Source organism: Desarmillaria tabescens (genome assembly GCF_030435595.1).
Source record: "Desarmillaria tabescens strain CCBAS 213 chromosome Unknown EV420scaffold_2, whole genome shotgun sequence".
In the NCBI taxonomy this organism is placed as follows: Eukaryota; Fungi; Basidiomycota; class Agaricomycetes; order Agaricales; family Physalacriaceae; genus Desarmillaria; species Desarmillaria tabescens.
The window spans coordinates 371,828-394,958 of record NW_026848301.1 but is presented as its reverse complement, the minus strand read 5'-3'; the positions used below and the strand labels follow the sequence as shown (position 1 = coordinate 394,958).

Below are 23,131 nucleotides of genomic sequence, written 5' to 3'. Positions count from 1 at the left end.
ATACCCTGCACGTCAAGTTTCAAACTGGAAACTGACAGTTCGCCCTCATGGACATGGTATAAAGGTCGGAAAGACGGGTAGATGTATACCTTCCCCTTGCTTTCCTCACGTCTATACAGTATAGACGTACGATGAGCACTCTGGATGGTCTGAATGGTAGACCGCTGCCGCCAGGTTGGGTTCCCCATTACGATGAACAGTGAGCACAACTGTCTCTTCTTTCTGGAATTTGTCTCCTTATATCTGTTCAAGGGGAAACGTCTGGTAACGTTTGAGGCGTGTAGGATTTTCGGGAGCTAACTAGGGCCAACTCTTATGTTTACAGGTTTGATATTCAGACTGAGAGGGACGACGAAGATTCGTATCAGTCGCAAAATAGATCCGTGCCACGAACTCCTTCGCCTCCTGCCATGGCCGCTGCTTCTCCCCCACAGAAACCTTTGAGCTTTGCTCAGAAGTTGTATGCCAGCGCGCTTCCTCCGAAATATAGTGATCAGCAATCAAGTTCTCCAGATGTTACTGAGCCGTCTCGTCCGACTGCAACTCTTCAATCCCAAAACGCAGCCCTTCCTGACACAGGCCGTTCTGCTCCTCTCAGAGTACGAACACATCAGACTCCGCCTGCTCCCCCGCTCCTTCCGGAAACTTTCCGTCACCAACGCGCGTCCACATACCCCACTCCTTCCGGCACTACTGTAGGTCCCACGGATGTTCCTACAGTGTCTCTCGTTGCACGTCGGCCAGATCCAGCGTCCAGTGGACAGAGCAAGGGTTATTCGACACCAAATCCTACTGCAGCTCCATCAAATCCTCCACAGCATAACTCTTCGCCGCCTCCGCCTCCTGCGATACCGTCGCGACCACCTATTTCACATTACCGAACAGCACCAGCTAGCATATCTGCACCACCACCACCTCTTCATGTACCTTCACCTCCTACAATACCCTCTCGATCTCCAATTACACATTACCCGACTGCACCTACTTCGGCACATCCTAGTAATAGTATGCCTCAACTTGCTTCGCCACCAACGTCATCCGTGAACACCAGTTTCCCGAATCCTTCGCCGCCTCATTCATCACCGTCAACAATAACTCGGTTCCCACAGTCCCCGCCGGAGACTCACAGACACCTTCCCCACCTTCCCCCCACTCCTCTACCAACAGCGGGTTCTTTTCAAGGCACTTCGACTCTGCCACCTCCTGCAACGGTTTCAGATACCAGGAATAGATCCTTATTGACTGACGTGGGGAAAATTGCCGGAACAGCCGCACTGAAATATGCTGGTAGTGCAGCCCTGAACACTCTTACTAGGCGGAATACTGAGTGGTGATGCCTTCGGATGGTCTTTCGACCATTTTTCAAGGTCTCAACATTGGAGATGCACTTGGAGCATTTGATATTTCGCAGCTACAGGGTGTTCTGCAGGGTCAATCAGGAGCCGACTACCAATCCATCATTGATGCTATCACTCAACAGGTCCCTCAGCAGGCGCCTGGCGTCGATTATCAGTCCATCATTAACGAACTTACGAACCTCCAAAATCAAAGCTATCAGCCCGCGGCGGTACCCGCTGTTGACTATCAAGCACAGCTACAGGCCATTACCCAACAGGCTCAAACGAACTACCAAGATGCAATGAACGCGAATATGCAGCAACTGCAGGAGATGAGTATGTCTCAGCAGCAGCAGGCGTATAATCCTATGCAAGACATCATGCAGATGCAGCAACAACAGCAGCAATCGACGATGCAAATGACGCAGGCGCTACAACAACAGCAACAACAGCCACAGCAGATGGCCAGCGCCATGCAGCAACAGCAACAGCAGCAGCAACAACAACAGAATCCGTTCTCGTTTTCTAATTCAGGGGGTCCCTCACAGCAGTCAGCCTCCCCTTCACATCACAGCGCACATCCATACGCCGGTCAATACACACCTCATCATAATGTCCCTGTAAGCCCGCCGGGGCATTCATACCATCATAGCAACAGCTATGGCAATCACTCACAGACGGCGGTTCACCCTCATTCGCATGCACATGTAGGCCATCATTCTGGCCATCATTTTTAAGGTGTGTATTATTTTCTTCATTTTTTTTTCTAGGTGATGGTAACCCAGCCATTACAGCTCCGTATCTGGTTTTCCACCCTTTTCTTTTCACTTCGTGTACCACGATGTATATTGTAGATACTACGTGCTCGATAAAATGTTGTCGACGGCCGGTCCCGCCATTTCCGCTGTTTCGCCACGACGTGACGTGGCACGTGATCACGTCACCTAATTAATAAGGTTGCTGTGACAATCGGACCCGGCGGAACGTGAAAATTGCAATCCACCACCCTTGTTCTCAGCTCATCTGAGAGACATCGACATGGCCCGTGTTACTCGACAGTCGGCACGCAAGCAGCAGGCAGCTTCGTCCACGCCGACTACCACAAATCCATCTCCCACTTTCAGTGCAAGAACGTCCTTGGCAGACACTCCTCCCGACCTCTGATGGAGATCAGGAGGCGGAAGAAATCAAGGTCGCTACAACGAGAGCAAGATCTTCAAGAGCATCGTCGAAGCGTAAGGCTGAAAGTGAAGATTTCGATAGTGAAACAAGCGAAAAACCAAGCCGAAGAGGCAAGCAGGCGCCCAAACGCCGTGCAGTAGGAGGAAATCGTGTCTACGTCGAGGTGCCTGCACGAGCAGCAAAAGCAAAGGAGAACGCAGCTGTAAGCCTTTTTCTTCTGCCATAATGATCTTCACGCCGAGTATTACTAGGCCGAGTCTCCAGTGAAGAGCAAGAACAAGGGCAAGGCCCCCGTGCGACCCAAAGCGACAGCCGTTCAGTGATGACGACCAAAACAGCGCTTTAGAATATGACGAAGACCAATCTCTCGATGAGTCTGATACCAGCGGATCTGAGTTCGTTGCTTCAGACGATGAATCGGCGTTTGAAGGCTCTGTCGGCCCTGGCCGACTGAGGTGTATGACAGGCGTGGACTTCCGACTCTGAGGATGAAGAAGCACTTATGTTGCAACTCGCTGTTCGTAACTCACTCAATGCAAATCGCGAGGACTGCGAGAGAGTCCTCTTCTACGCCAATGTCGCCAGCTGCTCTTCGTGCTGCTGCGGCTGAACACCGACTTGCTCGTGCAAACAGGAGCATCGATGTCGATGACTCGGTTATGGAGTCTACTGGCCAACTCTCTTCTGAGTCAGAAGACGAACCACTTTCACGGAGAGGCAAAGGGAAAGCCAAGGGCAAAGGCAAAGGCAAGGCTTCCGTGGACCCCCCTAAAATTATGACCTTCGCAGAACTACGGAGGCTCCGCAGAGAGGCGAAAAACAAAAACCTTGAGGAGACTAAGGCCACGCGATTGGAAGAAAAGGCAATGCGAAAACGTTTGGGCAGGAGGCTTACCTATGTCAGTATATCATCTACTCAATTTACTCATCTCTGATATCCGTTCTTAGGCGGAAAAATCGACCATCGCCTTACACTTCTATCACGAGGAGCTTCGCAATGTCTGGGGGAATTTGGAGGAATCTATACCTATTGTCGTGCCCGTTAAGGCCGAACAGCCTGAGGGCATAAAGCTCACCCTACTGCCATTCCAACGGGAGAGTCTGTATTGGATGAAACAGCAAGAGCAAGGTGTATGGCATGGTGGTATGCTTGCCGTAGGTCTACTGTTGCTCTTCGCGGGCTGCGCAGCTTATGGTATTCCTATACAGGACGAAATGGGAATGGGAAAGACTATTCAAATCATCGCCCTTCTGGTTTCTGATAAAAAGAAACCAAATCTCGTCATCGCGTATGTGTCCATCTGGTAGCCGTAACTTGATATATTTACAGGCTCTCCCGATAGCCCGACCGTTGCAATCATGCAGTGGAAGAACGAAATCGAAGCTCATACCGACGGCATGAAAGTTCTTATTTGGCATGGCCAGGCTCGAGAATCTGATGTCAAAGAACTCAAGAAGTATGACGTGGTAAGGTACCCGCAATATGTGGCTGTTCGCGTTCTTAATGGCTGCATAGGTTTTAAGTACCTACGCAGTCCTAGAGAGGTTTGTCTTCTCAGTTTTGCTCTAAATATTTGGTTCTGAATTTGTAGACTAGCTCTTTCCGAAAGCAAGAGAAAGGCTTCGAGCGTAAAAAGGGTGAACGTAAAATGCTCATTACTGAAAAGTCGCCGGTACATCAAATACAGTGGAACCGAATCATCGTGAGTGGCTATCTTGTTTCAATAGGTAGGAAATAAATTTCGTAGTTGGACGAGGCACACAATATCAAAGAACGCGCGACCAATACCGCCAAGGCCGCCTTTGAATTACAGGGTAACTACCGCTGGTGTCTCTCCGGGACCCCGCTACAAAATCGTGTTGGAGAGCTATACAGTCTCGTTCGATTCTTGGGTGGCGATCCATTCTCCTACTACTTCTGTAAGGCTCCTGCGTTTCTCGCATCTGTCATCCTGATGATCCTTTGCTAGGTAAACGATGTCCGTGCAAATCACTGCACTGGCGATTCACAGACAAGCGCACTTGTGACGGTAATCTCGATTCGCTGCTTCCTCTCCCGCACTGCTGATGCTTTAGTACAGACTGCGGACATAGCCCAATGCAACATGTAGGTGCATAAATGCTTGACAATGAACAATGGCCCCTCACAATAATCTTTATCAGACTTGTTTCTGGAACAACGAAATCTTGACCCCTATCCAGAAGCATGGGATGCAAGGACCAGGAAAACCGGCCTTCAAGAAGCTCAAGATACTGTTGGACCGTATGATGCTGCGTAGGACCAAGGTAAGATTCACTCGTCTATCTCCCTCTTCGTCGCAAAATTGACCGAGCATCTATAGCTTCAACGCGCCGACGACCTTGGCTTACCCCCTCGTACCGTGATTATCCGTCGAGACTATTTCAGTCCGGAGGAGAAAGAGCTCTATACATCCCTGTTCTCAGATGCCAAGAGACAGTTCAATACATACCTGGATCAAGGAACCATTCTAAATAGTAGGTATTCGTTGAGATCATTGTCTTGTAGTTGGTGCTCACTCTCGTGCAGATTATTCGAATATCTTCAGCTTGTAAGCGCGCGCCTATCTTCTGGACCAGCTGACACTTACCTGGTCTCTTATCAAGGCTTACTCGTATGCGGCAAATGGCTTGTCATCCGGATCTTGTCATTCGGAGCAAAACCAATGCTAATAAATTCATACAAGAAGCTGAGGGCGAGGCCACCGTTTGCCGACTTTGTAATGACATTGCCGAAGACGCCATTCAGTCCAAGTGTCGGCACATCTTCGACCGGGAATGTATCAAGCAGTATCTGAACACAGCTGTTGAACAAAATGCAAGTGTTGACTTGGCGTTTCCGGTGCTTTCGCTCATATTGTGCTCTAGCCGGCATGCCCCGTATGTCATCTGGTCTTGACCATCGATCTGGAGGCGCCTGCCCTAGAGCTGGGAGAAGAACAAGCCCAAGCGCGACAAGGAATTCTTGGCCGGCTTAACATTGACACTTGGCGTTCCTCCACAAAAATTGAAGCACTCGTAGAAGAGTTGAGCAATTTGCGTATGCAGGATTCCACGACGAAGAGCCTCGTTTTCAGCCAGTTTGTAAATTTCCTTGATCTTATCGCTTTCAGACTCCAGAAGGCTGGGTTTACAGTGAGTTTATACTTGCTTGACAGCACTTATCTCCTCATCATGTGCCACAGATTTGTCGCCTTGAAGGGACCATGAGTCCACAGGCCCGTGATGCCACCATTAAACACTTTAGTAAGTCTTGGAAGTCCATATCGCTTGGACGAGTCTCATGACTGTTATTATGTAGTGAATAATGTTGATGTGACCGTGTTCCTTGTCAGCTTGAAGGCTGGAGGTGTGGCTCTAAACCTCACAGAAGCTTCTCGAGTATACCTTATGGATAGTTGGTGGAACCCGGCTGTAAGTAACAGCCCCTTCATCTTCCAGTCTTAATAAACTGACATGAAACAGGTTGAGTACCGTAAGTTTTCCCGGTATTTATATCCGTAGACGCATCTTACAAAGCCCGACACAGAGGCCATGGATCGGATCCATCGTTTAGGACAACACCGGCCGGTGAAAGCAATCAAATTAGTAGTTGAGGATAGCATTGAGAGCCGGATTGTCCAGGTGCGGTGTGCCGTTACTCTAAGCGAGAAGTGCGGCGATGACAACTTTTCCTAGCTTCAAGAGAAAAAATCGGCTATGGTCGACGCAACCCTATCACCGGACGACTCTGTAAGCTGTTTTCTACTGATCTACAGCTCCGCTACTGATTCAACGAATTCTCCTAGGCTATGGGAAGGTTAACCCCCGCCGATGTAAGTTTTTTCTACCTTGTGTCGATTATCTTGGCTAATAGTTGCAGCTTTCGTTCCTTTTCCGCGTGAGCTTTCTTCCTTCCTCTTAATCAATTAAGCCACTCATCGTGCACCCTGATCGGCAGCTATGACCTGCACAGCAGTGCTCACCATTTCCAGTTTCTTCGGAGCCACTTGGCGCTCTTGCAGTCTTGGATAGATACATTCTGCAATGATTATATAGAGTATAGACGTTCTAATGGCGCATCCACATGAACTACTACTGTAGAGCCTCGCTACAGGAACAAAAGAGTTTTGGGTTATTTGCTGTATGTAGGTCTCGAAAGGTTCCTTTACTTGTATGACAGATCTCGGATGACACCGCATTTCTATATTTGGCGCCGAATTCTTATATTATTTAGAGCGGGGTCGATTTTACGTTCCGGTTAGTACCATCACCTTCACCCACATCAACCACATAGCCAGCACTCCAATCTTCCGCAGAAATGGGAAATTCGTCTTCGTCCTCTACAAGATACAGAGACACTGATCTCCCACCCAAGTTTAATCTCCAAGTTCATGCGGACGACACCGATGTACACAGAAGCCGTGATCCAGTGCACGTAGCATCGAATTCTGGTCGTAGAAGGAGCAGATCTGCAAGTGCTGCAGTTCACCGTACTGACCTTGAAGATATCCCTCCGCCTCCGCCATATTCACGTACGCCACCTCGGTCGCATGCTCAATTTTTGACTCCAAGTCATTCAAGTTCGAATTTGAGTCTCAGTCATCCATATCAACTTGCAGGCCAGCGGCGTACCTCAGGCTCATCACGGCCATCTTCTCCTTCAAGAAGTACGTTTCTTCTCTTCAACAGTGTGTCTGTTTATTGAATCTTATCATGCAATAGCATCGGCCAACCGAAGAAGTATCAGCACGTCTCATTGGTTTTGACCTTGTTCTATTCTCTGACACGCATAACGTAGATTTCCGTACTCCCTATCGACAAAAATCTCTTGAAGATGCTCTTGAAATGTTGCGGAAGTTTGATACCGTCATTGTGCTAGATGATTCCAGTTCAATGTATGGTCCTTCTTGGACTGAAGTACGTGATATTTGAGTAGGGGGGAACACATTTAAAGGTCGATTTCAGGCTACAGAGGCTTTATCAGCCCTGGCAAACATGGCTGGTAGATATGACGATGACGGCATAGATATCTATTTCCTGAATAGCCCCCAGTCCGGAAGAAACATCAAGGTGATTCTTTGAGACTACATTATGCTGAAGCAATATTGTAACTTCCGCCTTCAGACTGACGAGGAGGTCAGAACACTTTTGTCGTCTGTTCGTCCCAAAGGTGTCACACCCATAGGAGGGAGGTTAGATGATCTATTGGGAGATTACCTTCATCTCCTTGAGTCCAAGACTTATGAGGAGTTGAAGCAGATTAAACATAGAAATTACATCGTCATAACCGACGGCCAAGCTAGTAAGCGTCTCATAGATGTAGTTGTGAACTTTCCTTACTAATTCACCATCGTACGCCAGCGGATGATCCCGCCACGGTCATCGCATCTGTGGCGCAACGTCTCGACAGAGGGTATTTCCCTCAGACGCAGGTATGACGGTCATGTCTCTGCGATAATCATGCCTCAAATTATGAACAGGTCGGTATACAGTTCATTCAGATCGGTAATTCGAGCAAATCTGCTCGATACTTAAGGGAGCTAGACGACGACCTTCGTAATCAGTATGGCATTCGGGTGAGTTTCTCCTTGTTCTAAGCGCTATAGCGTCCGCTGATCGGATATATTCATAGGACATGGTTGATACGACTGAGCACCATGGACAACTAACTGGAGAATATCTCATCAAGGCGCTCATTGGAGGCATAAACCGTCGGGTTGACAACCATGGTGCTAAGTCTGTAATAGATCGTTAGACATTCAAAGTTGCGTTATCGTTTAGTTTCTTACCATGCTGTTGTATTATGTGACCTTGATTCTTGGAATAATTAGATGTCCCAGTCTTCTAGAGTGAATGCGATGACACCGAACGTGGCTGCAGCCTCTCCTGTCCCTCCCGCAAGGCTCTCAGCTCCTCTTCGCACAAAGCGCACAAGGGCATCCAGCTCTGAGGACATCTTATCCAGTCGTACCGCCCCATCATCCATTGAAGAAGACATCGTGGAAGGCTCCAACAGAAAAGGATGACTCTGGTGCCACGAAAGCCTCGAATTCCTCGTCAGAATCAGAACTGTCACTATCATCTTCCATAAACTGGGAAAAGCCGATGACATCTCTGCGTGCTCGCTTCTGTCCTCGTGTTCGTCGACGCTTCGTGATAAGGGAATGTCGTGAGATATCATGTGTGGTAGTGTCTCCTGCGAAGGCTACAAACATATCACTGAAGTGTAGGGACATGTCCAATATAGATATGATCGTGCGATGAAGTGCTGTTGTCTATGGAGATGTTAGCTTCGGCAGCAATTGAGAACCGCAATACAGACATTGCCCTGCAATAGGCATCGCCCTTGCAATTTATCCAGACTGGCGGGTGTGTGTGTGTAAATTCAATGGCTGTTTCTCATTGCGATGCAACGTACTGCTCGTCATGTAAACGTATCATCTCGTCCATCGATTTTGCAGCGCGTATTGCCTCATGGAACTTGAGAATTTGAACGTGAATGACCTGTATACCGTAACATCGTTAAAGGAATTATAAGGAGAACACTGTAAACGGAACGTACGTAGGTTGTCACGAAATCGAGAAGGGTGCTTTTGTTAGTCACGTCAGCGAACTTACGTTGTGGCATAAACAAAGGAGCGCTTACTTCACAAACCAACTCAGTCGACTTCGTATTGCATAGAAAGTCTTGAGCTCATTCCCCACTTTCCTATCATCGCCACGCACGAGAATCCTCTCAAGCACGTTCTTTGCCCGTTTGATCTGCAAAAGAAAGACGAATATTTCCCCATACACCTGAAGGGTTCTAGGCGTGAAGATGTACGTCAACGGGAATGGCACCGCGTATTCCAAGAGAAGACCGTCAAGGACTCTTACTGTCTTTGCAGCAACCTTTTCCCGGCTACCACGGTACGAAAATCGTACCAGTGACAGTTGAACCCACTCTTTCGCACCAACGTGAGTCCCAGCTTCTACCACATCGTTAAAGGTAGCATTGAGGAAGTGGAAGTCATTCCAATGCTGTTGAGTGTCCATCTAAAAAAAGACGAGGATCAAACACTTACCCTTAACGACAATAGACAGAGGCACAGACCTTGGCGTAAAGTCCATCACAAAAATGGCTCATAGCATCGCCTTTCATCATCAAAAAAAGATTTTCGATGGTTCCCAAGTGTCTCCAAAGATCGCACTCCTCCACTACAGCGTTGGATAGCCAAGATCCTGTCATAAAGCAATAAGGCGCAAGCTCATCATGGATAAGACTGGACAAGATGTCGATGGACACTGAGAATAGTCCCTGTGCTTCGTCCTGTCCTGTCTCATTTGCCACAAGTGCAGCAAGAGGTCGCCATTTCCACTGAACGGATTGATCCTGAGCTGTATTGATACCAAGGGCCTTCAACAGCCCCACAGCCTTACCAGATCTCAGAACAGGCTCAGCAATGTGCCGGAAGAACGTTGGTATACCTTTCCTACTGCCGTCTTCTTCATCTTCATACCTCAATGTATACCCATCAGCCCAATAATCCGGGTCCAACAGCCCTACACCAAATGCTCCCGATCCGAGCCCGTTACTTTCGATGAAGAATTCATCATCCAAATCATCGGCATCGCCCACGCCCATGCCATCCTTTAGCCATCGTCCCACCATTCCCCATAATGGCTCTGCACTCCTGATGAACACCCTCATGACCACGCCGGCCGCTATCCGTTCACCTCTCTCTAAGTGTTTCTGTATCGCTACGAAGAGATGGTCCAACAATGATGCTGTTACCGTCGACGGTGAAGCCTTGGCGGAATAGTCATCTCCAAATACCGTTCGCACTACGTCTAGCAAGACGAAGAACGACCCGCCAAATGTGTCTCGAATTTGCATTTCTAGGGAGAGCAAGCTTACAACCAAGCCATCATCAGAGCCCACGCCGTTCGTTGCCTTGCATATCGCCTCTTCCTTGCTAGCGCACCAAGCATCCCACATGCGTATCTCTGAATCCAAAGCATCGGCGAAAGCTTCAAGCGTTCGTGTTTTCGACTTTGAACCTCCAGGTGTCTGGAAGACATGACTTATGAAGTCACGAAGATGCTGAATAGCAGTGCATGGGCGCGCCAGAGTCGTTAAAATCGACGCCTGAGATGCTAGAGACAAGTGGAGAAGCCGGGGAGTAACAGATGTTCGGTACTCTCCATGTCGCCACTGAAGCATTATGTTGTTGCGACCTTGCAACGCAAATAGGATCTCTCGTATAGCATCATGCTCATAGATATATCGCTGTTTGAATGAATAAATGCAGAAGAAGACTTAAAGACCAGTTACTCACGTCTTGAATATGCGTTAACTCTGTCGGTAGGCCTAGCCCATCTCGGCCTAGGACATTCTGTAATGTAGGCCCTGCTCTCGTGTGAGAACCTTCATGAGCAACAGAAGAAGCGACAACATACCTAAAGTACTCGCATCACCTATATCAAACCTTGTTTTGGTCCCTTCAATTGGCATCTTCCACTCAGTTCGCCAGTACTGTCGTGACTGCAGATCCTCCACCTCTTTACGATGAGATATTGACACGCGTACATGGTGCGTAGGCTTATCAACAGTCGGCAAAGGAGAAGGCGATCGAGGAGGAGTAGGCAGCGACTCTGACGAATCATCGAGGTCCAAGTCTTCCGAGTCCAGCGACAACACCGAGGAAACATCGCTTTGTGAATCGGGTTCACGCCAATTCTTGATGCTACCCGGTGGCAAACCGTAAACACCTTCCCAATGCTCGCCTTCAAAGGGTTCTTCCTCGAGGATTTTCTTCCATGTTAAAGTTTCGGGCTCTTTTGGAGTCTCCGTTAGTGAAGTAAGGTATGCTGACGCATGAGCGAGGGTTCCTTCAGTGGGTGGACTAGCTAGAGCGAGCTGAAAGGATTTCAACAGATGCATATAAATATTCTGGTAATACCTTACCAGTAATTGAAGGTGTGCAGGTACATGGACAGACTGCCTCGCAGTTAAATCTCAGTCGCCAACGTAGACGCAGGCGTCGTACCTTTATTTCTTGATCCAAGTCATGTTCCTTCTCTATCTGCACCTTCAGCAGCTTGTGTGACGCTTGAAGAGCGTCCGCAAGAGCGTCTCGGGACTGAATTCGCGCTTTCTGGATATGTCTGAAAAAAACATTTAGAAACAAGCCTGCAAGACGATGAACCATTCCGACCCACGAATCATCCTATCCACTTCCGTCTCACCAAGAACAATACCGACTTTATTGAGAGTCATGCCTTCGGCACTCAATGAGCGCGTTGCATACGCGACTTGTTCCCTGAACTCGTCTTGATCTGTATTGCCAATGATTCCTCGTACGAGATCCTCACATAGCCCGGTAAGCCGCTGATGGTTCGCACGAGCAAGTCGTGATTGTGGACGCTGCGTGAGACGAGAATGGGGCCGAACAGACGCGCTGGAAGCAGGGCGCGGAACGACAGTGCTTGCACTAGTAGGAGGTCGTGTTGATAGGCTCGACGTTGGTCGGCTCGGTGGTTGACGTCGGGACGCGCTAGATGGGGGACGTGGTAGACGATGAGAGGATTCCGTGCTGGCTGACGGGTGCATGATGGTCACCGTCAAAACCCTAAACTAGGGTCTATGAAATCTCGAAATCTATCTTCGGGGATCACGGGCCGTTACGCTACTACTACATGCATCATACTTTTGAGATGGAAAATCCTTAATTATTTACTTTCGTCACACGCGAACGATTTTTTGAGCGTCCACAGCAAAGTTCCACGTTGCATAACACCATACCTTAGCATGCAAAGAAACGACAACATCAAAAAAAAAAAAACTACTTACTGTACGTAGGGGATGATGGTAGCCGAAGAAAACATATGAAACCAGGTATCAAGCGAATCCAAAGAACAGTATGGAGATAGAAGGAGGAGGAGACATATTATACGATGGCACCAAGCAAATACAGTAGAACGAGAGCATCCGACGAAATAAACAAATAATAAATGGGGTGACCCTTACTCCGCCTTATCCTCCGGCTTCTTCTCACTGTCGCGTCTGGTCAGCCCGGCAGCAGCAAAACCTCGGGCCGCAAAGCCTCCACCTCTGCCTCGTCCTCCGCTTCCCCGTCCCCGATGAGATGCGCTTTCGCTCTGGCGCGTCTCTTTGTCCGTTGCCTGCTTGACCTCAGGTACGGTATCCTTCAGTTTCTGTTGGATTCCCATGAGAATTGCCTCGCATATCAGTCAAGCTAGCTCACCTCCGCATGCTTCTCCAAGCCGGCCTTCATAGCATCTTCGTCCCCAAATTCGATGTAGGCAATCTTTTGCATCCTGTTATTGAACTTGCCCACTGGGAACGTTATGCGAGTGATCTGAAATGCAAGATGTCAAGATCAAGGGGTAAAGATCAAACTCCTGTTGAACGTACACCGTCTTTGGCATCACCAAAGAAGTCTCTCACTTCGGCGTCAGTAGCAGGTATGGTCAAGCGCATAAATATTGTCCAAGGGTTGCGTTGAGGCTTGTTTCGTTGTGGTGTGCGAGCACCCGAGGATTCTGTTGCCGGAGACTTGATGATATCGTCGTTCGGTGCAGGTGTTGAAGGTTTTGGAGGAGCCGGAGACGCCATTTTCGGTGGTGGTGGTGCAGGGGATGCCGGAACAGGAGATGCAGCTGAAGACTTGTCTCTTTCTTTTTCTTTGTCTTTTCGTTCCCGTTTCTCCTTCTTCTTTTTGTCAGGTTTTGAATCAGCCACTGGACTCGCTGCCGTTGCCGTTGCCAGCTCAACCTCGCTTTTGGCTTGAGACTGGGGTTGAGGCGGAGGTGGAGTGGACTTATTCGCAGGCGGGACAGGGGTCGCTGCTTTCGTTGGCGGCTGGCTGCTGACAGGGTTGGGGTGAGGGAGAGAAGATACCGCAGACGTAGGCGTAGGCGCAACGCGTCTATATGCATAGTTGAAGCCTGCAAAGGTTAATGAGTGGCAAGGATGAAGAATCAGAGGCCCTTACCTTGACTCTTCAACTCTGCACTGACCCGGCCGTCCTTGATGTCCAGGATCAAGGCACCGTATGCGGCATCGCACAAATTCCAATTCCAACAATTCTTCCAGGCGGCCTCTTCAGTGGCCTGGAGTGGGAGCGGGATCTTCTCCGCGACGCTAAGGGCCTTATCCAGAAGAACACGTTGGTTGACATCGATGACAGCGTCAACCTGTGTCTTGACATTCTCCCAGACCTTGTCGAACTGCTCCTTGCCACTTGTTAGCTTGCTCCGGAAAGCTTCAAAGTCTGGCTGGATGCTGAACTCATTGTAGGAAGTGGCGTAACGGAAGTGCAATCCGGCAGAGATGGTCAGATCTGCCCTGAGAACGAGCGCCAGCTGAGCGAGGATACCTTCACGTCCAGGACTCGCGTGAGAAACAAGCAGACGAGTTTCTGTCGGGTCAAAGACGCGCTGAGCTGTGTCAACAAGCTGTCCGATTTGCAAAGCTGTTGTCCACATTGTACCCTGTCCACCTGCAATAGTAGCATTTCCTTCTCCATTATCAAACATTTTGTGCGGCACAAGAGCACCGCCAAGTGCAAGAAGACGTAACTTGACGCCACCGACATCGATGCAACGGGTGGTGGCCTCGTCAAGTACATGCAAATTGGGGACGGAATAGGTGCCAAGACGTATCTTTTCGAGTACAAGCACGTCCTCACATGCGCCCCAGGTGGTATATACTGGAACGGAGAGCTGTATTTGACCGGCAAGAAGAAGAGGGAATTCCGAGAGGAGTGACACGGTAACTGTCGAACGGAGAAGAGATGATGGGTTGTTATTGTTGGTTAAGTGGCTACGCTGGGGAGCGGGAATCAAAGGGGAGTAGGTAGTAAGATGCCGCAACGTCCTATCGTTGATTCTGTCGAGACTTGTGGCCTCGAAGAAACCAAAGTCGCCGGTGTGAATGATGGCAATGGCCTGATTCTCGCGAGCAAGGTCATTGAGGGCCGAAAGACGGCCCCGAATGTCTGCAATGCAGAGAATCCGACCATGGGCAGTGTCAAGGACGGTTGTCTGGGTGTCGACGCGCGCCATCGCGGCGGTGGACGACGACAAGGGGTTCGAGTTCGTTGGGGGGCGCGGCGAAGTCATGGCGGAAACTGAAAGGAAGAAATATTAAGATTTTCCCACGCCCTTTGTCTCTTGTCTCTTCCTTCGTCAGATGAGCATTTTTCGTCAAAAAACACTCGAACAATAAACGAATTATTGATAATAAATCTAAGGCGCGACTATCCGGTCATATGTTTCTGAAAACAGCCCAATCACTCGTTGAAAAGTCTAGGGACCGGATCGGATAAAAAGTAGCGAACATATGAAGGAAAACGATTGGACATTGATACTATGAGGGGATAGAGTAGATTTCGAGGAGCCGCTCGTGGTACCCAATGGTGCGTCTTATGAAGTGCTGCAGCGCAGGACCCTCCCAAGTTCTTCCTTCTTCATACAATATCATGGATATACTCGCGAGGAGATTCACTGGTGAAGTTTGTAAAGACATCGATGCACACATGTACGCACTAGACAGGCGACGAAGTTGACTGAGCCATAGCGAAGACTCGAGAGAAAATTGCGCATCGTCGACGCGCAATCCCAACGGTCAACCGTATTCCAGAACGGTTTGCCTGCTTATTGACGAGTGAAGGAAAGGGATCAATACGGCTAATTCCTTGGACCAAGTTCCCTTCAGTTAACTGTATTTAATTTAAGCAACCTCAACCGCCCCCAGCTTGAAGGGGACAGGCAATCGATGCGCTGACCTGCCTTCCTAATCACAACTCAGGGATTTGATTAGCTGAAAAGTTAGAATGGCGGGACCTTGTAGTACTTGTGTAACGGGAATGAATGGTTTTCCTTTGATACATATGACCAGATATCTACATTTTCCTTTGTGGTGATATGTTTAAGTCCAGGTGGACTCAAGGCCTTGAACATGGCACATATGATGAATTATGATTAAAGCATCAGAAAGTGCCTATCAAATTTTTATTGCAGAGATTCCTCCATAAATTAGTTCCATTTGTGGGAGGTCAAGCAAAAGACATATGACAGCGTAAGGTAAGAAAGTATTATACAAGAGTGAATGACGACGTGTGTTGTACAGAAATGATATGTAGCGTCTAGATATGCAAATGAGCAGTTACAACAGGGGTTATATGCGACAAGGTATGACGACAACAAATGCGCAGAACGAATAAACAGAAACAAGATAAACCGTCATTCAGGCGTGTCCACAGAACCGCCGGACATAACTGCTGTTCTCATTGCTTCCACAGCACCCAGATGAGAAGGCAGAATCGGATTGGCACTTTTCATGCGCCATTTCAATGAAGAAAGGACTGAAAGAGCATAGTACGAATGAGTGATATCGCGGAATAGCTGGTTGTAGTCTGACGCAGGGTACGAACATCCTACTGAGCGAATCACGTGCAACAAATGAATATGTAGCATGGTCGTGGTAGCGACAGTCGTAGAAGGTACCCGAATGAGTGTCGCGCTCGCATGTGGAATAAGGGGCAACACGTGGGGGAGATTGCTATGGTCGTGTTCGATAGAAGGGCTCTGAGGATGGGTCTCCTCCCCACTATGCCACGGCGAAGGGTCTGGGATATATCCAAGATCCAAACCCAGATCGCCAAGAGTCGGGGGAACGGAGACGGGAAGTGGGGATTGTTGGAACAAAGCGTACGTGCTAAATGCGATGTCAACGAAAACAGGGTGTGAGTTGTGTTTGGAGGGCTTCGAGGATGAGACAGATGCTGAACGACCGACACTTTTTAACGAAGGAGGCACAGACTTGGGTGTGTCAAATTCGGGGCGAGAAGTGAACATCCAAGGCGTCGAAGGCTCTACAGCGACAACGGACACGTGAACCGGGCCCATTTCTGTATCGGTTTCGAGATATCTTGTCCATGCTAGAAAGCAACTGTCAGTAAAAGTTCTTAATAGCCAGTATGCATTTACCATCTAATTCAGCCTCTCCCATGGAGCCCAGTTTAGCAATGACGATTCTCCACTCTATATTCGCCTTCTTGGCGAAACGTGCAGTGAAGTCCCACACTTTATGGACCAAAAAAGTCATCTCGTCTTCACCCTCGTTAGCTTCACCTCCTCCCTTGCTCGTCAGCCACACTCCGAGATCATGTCCATCACCTCTTTGATCATTACATGACGCAAAAATCCACTTTCCGCATTCGCTTAGCCCGTATCCCACATGCAGAAAGGTACCCTTGTCCATGACTCCTAAGATCATGGCAGTAGCATCTGCTTTGGGGCCACTGTAGACTACCTTGGATTCCTCGGGCGTCCTTGCGAGAACAAATGCAGGGTCCTCTAGAAATTTCGTCACCTCTCCCGCTGAGGATAACTTCCTTGACATAGATCGAACAACAGGAACTAGTATACGGTCGTACACCGAACTGCACAGGTCCTCGAAGTAGATGTTTGAATTCGGAATAGAGTGTTTGTTCTGGTATGAAGTGGAAGAGCATTTGAGGATGGGAAGCAGAAGCCTTGCGCACGATGGAGAAAAGTTGGCGCAGGGTATGAGAGAGTAAGGTCATCGTCGTTATGGAAGTAACGATGAAGACGACAATGCTTGTCCTGGGAGGTGGAGGGGACGATCCAGCGATAAATGCATCTAAATAGAAAGTCAAGGAAACGAAAAGCATCAATATGAATTCACCTACCCAAAGTTTTCCGCAGAGCCGAGTCGTAGCGGATTGGCACAACACCATTCATGTCCTGTTCGCAGAACTGACTTTGGCCTAACAAAACCTTACCAAAATGTTTTCCCTGACAAAAAACCAATGAGACTGTGCTGCACGTATAGTCAATTATACTTTACCTCATAAATGGTCCTGAAATTGATCAACCACTCGCTGACCTTGTCAGACATCTGTTCTTGAGTACTGTCAAATACAACGAATGCTTGAATGTCTTTTTTGCCACTTCTAGGTCCCAGGCCTAGCTTATCCCAGAATCGCAATGCAGGCGGTGATACCTGTATCACAGCATCCCCTTTCCCCACCAATAACATGGGCGCTTCGAGTTTCTCCAATCTCGATTCCGACCCGTTGCTTGTACCAGACGATCCTGCTGTTCACAATAAGCTTCCAGCGTAACCTGAAAAGCGCACACAACTTACCTAACCCAAACAGTTTTTCCAGCTGTACCGGAGCGTTGATATCTTGCACAGATGAAAACAAACGACTAACGACCTGGACGTCTTTCTCCCAAAGAATTCTGCCGATGCCTCCAGAATTCCCTTTTGCATTCACTCCGTCCCATACTGCTGCCCAAACGCTGTTTTCAACAATCTCTTTCCCTAAACTCTCGGCAGCAGCTTGCAACGACTTTCCTTTCCCGACCCTACCAGGGGATACAGGAGTTGGAACAGACGATACGCCTGCGCCTACGCCACTGCTGCCACCGACAACACCAGACCTCAAGGGAGCGCTGAGTGGAAGCATGACCTCGTGCCGAAAGTGCATAGGAAGCAGGGCAGGTCCCATCGGTATCCATGCAGGCAACGGAGTACAAGGCCTTTCTCCCTCGGTTTCATCCACACTCTCTTCCTCTCCGCCGCTCTCCATGTCTTCATCACTGTCATCCACTCCATCCGAATCCTCTTCCGGTTCCGGATTTCCCTCCCGCCACTCTGCTTCCCAGTCATCTCTCTCGGGCTCATCGACGCTCTTTGCTCTCCTCAAAGCTAGCCTTTTCACAACGCCCAGCCGAGGATCGGTAACTTTCTCGTACCGTTTCCGCCATCCTTCCGCTCGGCCCGGGGAAGAAGAGAATTTACCCATGTTATACTTGCCGTCCGTCGCGCGGTAGCTGTCTGCGAAAGGAATCGCATCCCATAGACCACCAGCAGTATCAACCTTCATCTGCACTTTTATATCATCGACTCGAAAGTTTAACACGGACTCTGCCGGTGGAGATGGTAAACCAGTGCCGATATCTGGCGTTGGTTCGATCTCCCAGTGTGGTTCCTCTAGTGGCGCGGCCGGAGTCAAACCCGTCACGGCAGGCATGGGAGGAGGAGGCTTATCATCAAAAAAACTGAAATCGTCCTCCGTGAAATCAGCTTCAAAGTCCATCATGCCTATACCCATGCCTCTGTCTCCACCATTACCGACGTTGACAGTGTCGCCCAAGCCACTCATCCAGTCTTCCATATCCATCCAGTTAGAGTTGAACGGTTCATATGAAGGCTGTGAAGGAGCCGGATTAGGCTGCGGATCGACATCCATCGGTGCAGCAACTGGAACTGTCGGCGAAACATGACCCGAAGGCGGAGGCACCATCAAGTTTGTTTGAGGGGGAGAAGGATAAAAATCAAGCATCTGTTGTTGTTGTTGTGCCTGCTGCTGCTGCATTTGCTGCTGCTGTGTCTGCTGTTGTTGCTGTAATTGTGCTTGTTGTTGCACATATAGATGCGGGACCTGCGTTGATGGAGGTTGCGCTACACTCGTGCCCACGCCTTCTCTCTCTCTTTTGAGACGCTCTCGTTCGCGTTCGCGTTCCTTTGCGACAGCATCGACATAGCTACCCACTTCCTTGGCTACTCGTTTAATATCTCGGCTCTTGGAGATCGTAAGCGTCCGAAACGCGCTTACGGACGTGGGGCTAGAAACCGATAGGAAAGGTAAAGATGGAGTTGACTGCGGAGAAGACTGCAAGGTAGCTGGTAAAGTCGGGATATGGGGTAGAGATGGGATATTGGGGGACAGTGATCGGACGCAGAGCGACGTCGGATATATAATCATGACACCCTTATCTTCGCCCTGCCTATTTTCGACACTGACCCAGGCAATGATGTAGGATTCAGGGTCCCAGGATGACACGCCCAGGCCCTCAAAGCATTCTTTGAACTGTTTCGACAGAGCGGAACATGGACCTTTATACGACGCGAGGAAATAAGCCGGGGTAGCATAGGGCAGCAGCAAGATAGGTGATCCTTGCGTCAAGGATGGCGTGACAGGAAGAAAGGACGTTGGGATGACAAGAGGGTGTATCAATAATCGCGACGACATTAAATGGACTTGAAGGTGACAGTACACGAGAGGCCTTAAGAGTCCATTAGATAAAGAAAGGTAAAATGCGTGAGAAAATTACCTCATAATGGCCCACGGCGCACTCCATTCGTTTGAAGCCGTGGAATGAGCTATCAGGAAGCCCGAATTGAGACGGCCAAGAACGGACGCATCGTGCGAGATATCATCAAGGAGACGGATTCGAACGGAATTTAAGAAATGAGATATGACAGTCCTCAGAGCCTTCGCCGGAAACGTAGGAAAGACGATATCCTGGGGAGAGAACGAAGATGATTCTACGACTGAGAACAATGAGTATGTGCTGTATTTACAGCGGCAAAGTACTCACCATTTAGGCCGTTGAAATCGAGATCATTGAACGAGTCCAGCTGAATTCCCCGTATAATCCGAAAAAGATATATGTAGGAAGTGGCGGCAACATGAACGCTCGAAAGCAAGGAATCCAGCAAAGAGGAACCAGTATGTCGTACTGCAATGCGTCGTCGAAAGGCGTCAATAGTTGCCGGAGAGGATGACGACGCTACCAGATAGGCTACGTTGGATATCTCCTCATTCGTTGTCGCAACATTGAGAGACATTGAGAGGGCAAACCGGCAATACGCGAACCACATTTCCTGCAAGTCCAATTTTGGCAATTTATTTCAAATTCAAAGGTCCGAGGAGAAGGTCGGCCGGACCCTTTAAGTTTTACTTCGTGCGACATGCACGGCTAAAAGCATACTGGCAGTGACCTGGCCAAGTTCTTTCAAGTTATTTTTTCCTGCAGGTGTCGTCTACAGGAAGACACTACAGGCACATTTTATTTCATGTTCCAACTTCTAACCTATTTGAGCTTAGTCGCTCAATCTTTAGATTTCGGCCGATATCTTGAATCCGGCCCTTCTCGACATAATTCGCCATCTCATTGCACACTTATCGAGATGGGTTCCATCGTGGAGCCTGTCAGGAATCCAAGATAGTGGAAACTTGTTCTGATTCCACTTGCGATATGTCGAGACGTTCACAGTGATTGACCTTGGCGCGGTATCTGCCACACGTGCAAGTTGTTACATGGGCAACGACATCGTAAGTAGCGGTGGTAGTAGCAGTCATAGTAACGAAATACAACCAATTACACGATATCCAGTGAGACCGAGCATGAGTTTGGTAAGAAAGTCTAGTAATCATGATCCCATGGTTCGGACAGAGTAACTCGGCAAGAAATGAAAGACAACAGCATGAAGCGTTTTTTCCTTTGCCCTTCACCATCATCTATCTGCAGGAAACATGAAATCCAATGTGAACTTAACGTTGATTGTTAATCCTTTCAATCATCATCTCAAGACTCAGCATACGAGCAGGCTTGTCCAGATGGTTCTTGATATCTTCCTTGGTCACCTGTCTCTCCAATTTTCCCCACTCATCCTCCTTCGAGAATTTGAGCAGTCCATCACGATTTTCCTCCTTCCACCAATCCGGCAGGATCCCGGACTTTTCGGCCTTGGCCACAAACTCCTCAAATGACATTGATGAAGGTCCCGTACCCTGCAAGTACTCGCCTGAGCGGAAGATGCGATACGTATCGACAATTTCGCTATACACGCGCTCAGGACAATCCGCTTTGTATCCGAACATATCCGCGAAAAAATGGCTCTTGCTGCTTGCGGGAGTAGATACGCCCGTCATGGGATTATAAATGGTCCCCAGCATAGACATGGAGCCCAATGGACCCGTCATGTAACCTGGAGGCAGAGATGAATTCGATTGGGCGCCAGGTTGGGCGGCTACTTTCTTGCACTGCGTTTTATGGGTTGGCCAGTCCTCCAGTATTCTATCAACTGAAGGTTCCTTGTGAGAAAGGTGCTGCTTGTACCTTTGCCTGGCATTCAACGCTACAGTACACGCGTTCTTTGCACCTGGAGCAGCGCTGCGTAGCTTCAGTATTGCAATCGGTCTCCGAACATTGGACCATGATGCTCTTTTGACACAAAGGTAAGCTCAAAGAGATCCCAGAGTCCATAAACGGGCGACTTACAGGTGTACAGGAGGTTATAGATGCTTTCAAAAAAAGGCGTTTTTATCTTTTATCAGGGTTGTCGACAGAGACGTAAAGTAATGTCAGAACCACGCTAAAGATCCTTCGGCTGGCGCCTTGAAGTATGATCGGGGATCATGGAGTTTCACACGCCGCATGATTGACTCGCACAATATAGGGACCACTTACACCGTGCTAAGGTTATTGTCGCAGAAAAGTTACAGCCCCAATTTCTCGAAGTTGCCGCTTTGTTTTGAAGTGCTGCTCTTGAAGATCTGAAAGGAGAGTAGAAGGAGGGTGACGCACCAATCCATCGTTGTCATCAGTCGAAAACATTTATGTCCCCTCGAATTCGTCGTTTCGCATTATCAAAGCATATAGTTTCGTGGTATCTACCGACTGTGGTCCATCCCGGTTCTCCTCCCGAAATTACTGGTTTTTCTTATCAGCAGCATTAAATCCCTTGGGGGCGTCCATGCGAACGGGACTCTGGATGCTTGCCAAAGCCTTGATACCAAAATAGATGATGGGCAACAGAACTCCTACGACAATGAGGAGGACAAGAATGAGGCCTGGGGTGAGGAGCTGGTAACGTGCAAGAATTCCTCCTTTCGGAGGCGCCAGCGAGTTTGTTAAAGGAAGGTCCAAGACAGACGGGCTGTCAGGAGACTGGCGCTTGCGGTGCACGGGGAGGACAGAAGTGCTGTATATAGTTAGGTGCTGAGAGTATGGTAGAGCGGATAATGTCAATTCCAGGAGGTCATCTGTAAAGCAAAGTTTAAGGGCGCTTACAAGCACTTGAAGATGAGAGGATGTACCACGTCTCAACATACTGTTCTTCCTTGCGTACCCTTCAACCGAGAGCTCTGGAAGACTTACAACGACAACCGCCTTCTCTCCTGCATTCAATGAGGTATCGCCATACCCAGGGGTCAGACTGACGAGACGCGCATTGCATCTCTCAGAGACGGACTGGGCGAATGTGATGAGGTCTCCTGATGATGAGTAGTCATCATGGCGAACATATGGATACTGGCGCGACGACGTCGAAGAATTTAGGGACCGTGCGATATGAGAATTTGAAGGTAGGTTTCGTAGGTCGGAAGCATGCAGCTGGAGGACGTCAGCAAATTACGACGGCGACCTAGGGAGACGACAACGCACTCCTGGCTGGTCGACTACAATCACTGCCTCATGTACACATATTTCATCGTTCAGCAAAATAGTCTTGAACAGGTCCGTTGAATGTGTACTACTTGGAAGACGGCTGAGCACATTTGAGCTGCAAACTGATTGAGAAATATGATGGGGTCGTATGTGTCACTCAGACGCACGAATGAGATGACCAAGCAATAATAGGAAAAGTATCGGAGAAGGCTAGCGCTACTGGCAGCAATGAAAAGAGAAAGGCCAGTCTGGTCATCGTTGGCCGCGTTGAGGAGGTAATAAGGAAAGACGAAATGAACCGAGCACAGCCCTGATCCAGTAGAACGAACCGGACCGAT

At 48.8% G+C, this 23,131-nt stretch overlaps 8 protein-coding genes across 8 annotated transcripts; 3 read left to right on the top strand and 5 right to left on the bottom strand.

Moving 5' to 3' along the window:
- Nucleotides 1-643: 643 nt before the first annotated feature.
- Nucleotides 644-2,304, top strand: EV420DRAFT_1501317 (uncharacterized protein). Its single transcript, XM_060471054.1, has 4 exons — nucleotides 644-1,290; nucleotides 1,329-1,346; nucleotides 1,368-2,075; nucleotides 2,132-2,304. Exons 1-3 carry the CDS (start codon nucleotides 1,008-1,010, stop codon nucleotides 2,072-2,074), a joined length of 1,008 nt encoding a protein of 335 aa, XP_060338071.1. The 5' UTR covers nucleotides 644-1,007; the 3' UTR covers nucleotide 2,075; nucleotides 2,132-2,304.
- Nucleotides 2,305-3,094: 790 nt separating this feature from the next.
- On the top strand, nucleotides 3,095-6,421 carry EV420DRAFT_1260098 (SNF2 family N-terminal domain-containing protein; the record flags this gene model as incomplete). Its single annotated transcript, XM_060466988.1, has 19 exons — nucleotides 3,095-3,418; nucleotides 3,468-3,674; nucleotides 3,729-3,808; nucleotides 3,863-3,986; nucleotides 4,036-4,064; nucleotides 4,117-4,222; nucleotides 4,268-4,439; nucleotides 4,490-4,549; nucleotides 4,601-4,626; nucleotides 4,683-4,805; nucleotides 4,862-5,015; nucleotides 5,068-5,089; nucleotides 5,145-5,361; nucleotides 5,406-5,672; nucleotides 5,723-5,783; nucleotides 5,839-5,951; nucleotides 6,057-6,161; nucleotides 6,216-6,269; nucleotides 6,326-6,421. The coding sequence occupies 19 exons, from the start codon at nucleotides 3,095-3,097 to the stop codon at nucleotides 6,419-6,421; spliced, it is 2,340 nt and encodes a 779-aa protein (XP_060338070.1).
- A 943-nt stretch (nucleotides 6,422-7,364) lies between these two features.
- On the top strand, nucleotides 7,365-8,274 carry EV420DRAFT_1616619 (uncharacterized protein; the record flags this gene model as incomplete). The annotated part of the gene is made up of 6 exons (XM_060475139.1): nucleotides 7,365-7,436; nucleotides 7,485-7,589; nucleotides 7,644-7,821; nucleotides 7,881-7,951; nucleotides 8,000-8,095; nucleotides 8,152-8,274. 6 exons carry the CDS (start codon nucleotides 7,365-7,367, stop codon nucleotides 8,272-8,274), a joined length of 645 nt encoding a protein of 214 aa, XP_060338069.1.
- Nucleotides 8,275-8,346: 72 nt separating this feature from the next.
- Nucleotides 8,347-12,122, bottom strand: EV420DRAFT_1625907 (Spc98 family-domain-containing protein; the record flags this gene model as incomplete). The annotated part of the gene is made up of 12 exons (XM_060475990.1): nucleotides 11,717-12,122; nucleotides 11,549-11,666; nucleotides 11,467-11,499; nucleotides 10,959-11,418; nucleotides 10,838-10,908; nucleotides 9,613-10,788; nucleotides 9,166-9,554; nucleotides 9,082-9,109; nucleotides 8,938-9,023; nucleotides 8,842-8,881; nucleotides 8,534-8,794; nucleotides 8,347-8,475 (listed from the first exon to the last, which is right to left on the bottom strand). The coding sequence occupies exons 1-12, from the start codon at nucleotides 12,109-12,111 to the stop codon at nucleotides 8,347-8,349; spliced, it is 3,186 nt and encodes a 1,061-aa protein (XP_060338068.1). The 5' UTR covers nucleotides 12,112-12,122.
- A 135-nt stretch (nucleotides 12,123-12,257) lies between these two features.
- On the bottom strand, nucleotides 12,258-14,674 carry EV420DRAFT_1625906 (uncharacterized protein). The gene is made up of 4 exons (XM_060475989.1): nucleotides 13,517-14,674; nucleotides 12,937-13,469; nucleotides 12,767-12,880; nucleotides 12,258-12,716 (listed from the first exon to the last, which is right to left on the bottom strand). Exons 1-4 carry the CDS (start codon nucleotides 14,643-14,645, stop codon nucleotides 12,525-12,527), a joined length of 1,968 nt encoding a protein of 655 aa, XP_060338067.1. The 5' UTR covers nucleotides 14,646-14,674; the 3' UTR covers nucleotides 12,258-12,524.
- A 746-nt stretch (nucleotides 14,675-15,420) lies between these two features.
- EV420DRAFT_1501295 (mediator complex subunit 13 C-terminal-domain-containing protein) lies at nucleotides 15,421-20,206 on the bottom strand. The gene is given in 8 exon segments (XM_060471053.1): nucleotides 15,421-16,465; nucleotides 16,515-16,946; nucleotides 16,966-17,190; nucleotides 17,240-17,345; nucleotides 17,398-17,648; nucleotides 17,698-19,625; nucleotides 19,674-19,893; nucleotides 19,941-20,206. 8 exon segments carry the CDS (start codon nucleotides 20,188-20,190, stop codon nucleotides 15,768-15,770), a joined length of 4,110 nt encoding a protein of 1,369 aa, XP_060338066.1. The 5' UTR covers nucleotides 20,191-20,206; the 3' UTR covers nucleotides 15,421-15,767.
- Nucleotides 20,207-20,665: 459 nt separating this feature from the next.
- EV420DRAFT_427992 (uncharacterized protein) lies at nucleotides 20,666-21,837 on the bottom strand. The gene is made up of 3 exons (XM_060482068.1): nucleotides 21,627-21,837; nucleotides 21,465-21,569; nucleotides 20,666-21,412 (listed from the first exon to the last, which is right to left on the bottom strand). Exons 2-3 carry the CDS (start codon nucleotides 21,561-21,563, stop codon nucleotides 20,897-20,899), a joined length of 615 nt encoding a protein of 204 aa, XP_060338065.1. The 5' UTR covers nucleotides 21,564-21,569; nucleotides 21,627-21,837; the 3' UTR covers nucleotides 20,666-20,896.
- A 218-nt stretch (nucleotides 21,838-22,055) lies between these two features.
- Nucleotides 22,056-23,049, bottom strand: EV420DRAFT_1259676 (uncharacterized protein; the record flags this gene model as incomplete). Its single annotated transcript, XM_060466966.1, has 3 exons — nucleotides 22,056-22,739; nucleotides 22,791-22,908; nucleotides 22,961-23,049. 3 exons carry the CDS (start codon nucleotides 23,047-23,049, stop codon nucleotides 22,056-22,058), a joined length of 891 nt encoding a protein of 296 aa, XP_060338064.1.
- Nucleotides 23,050-23,131: the final 82 nt, after the last annotated feature.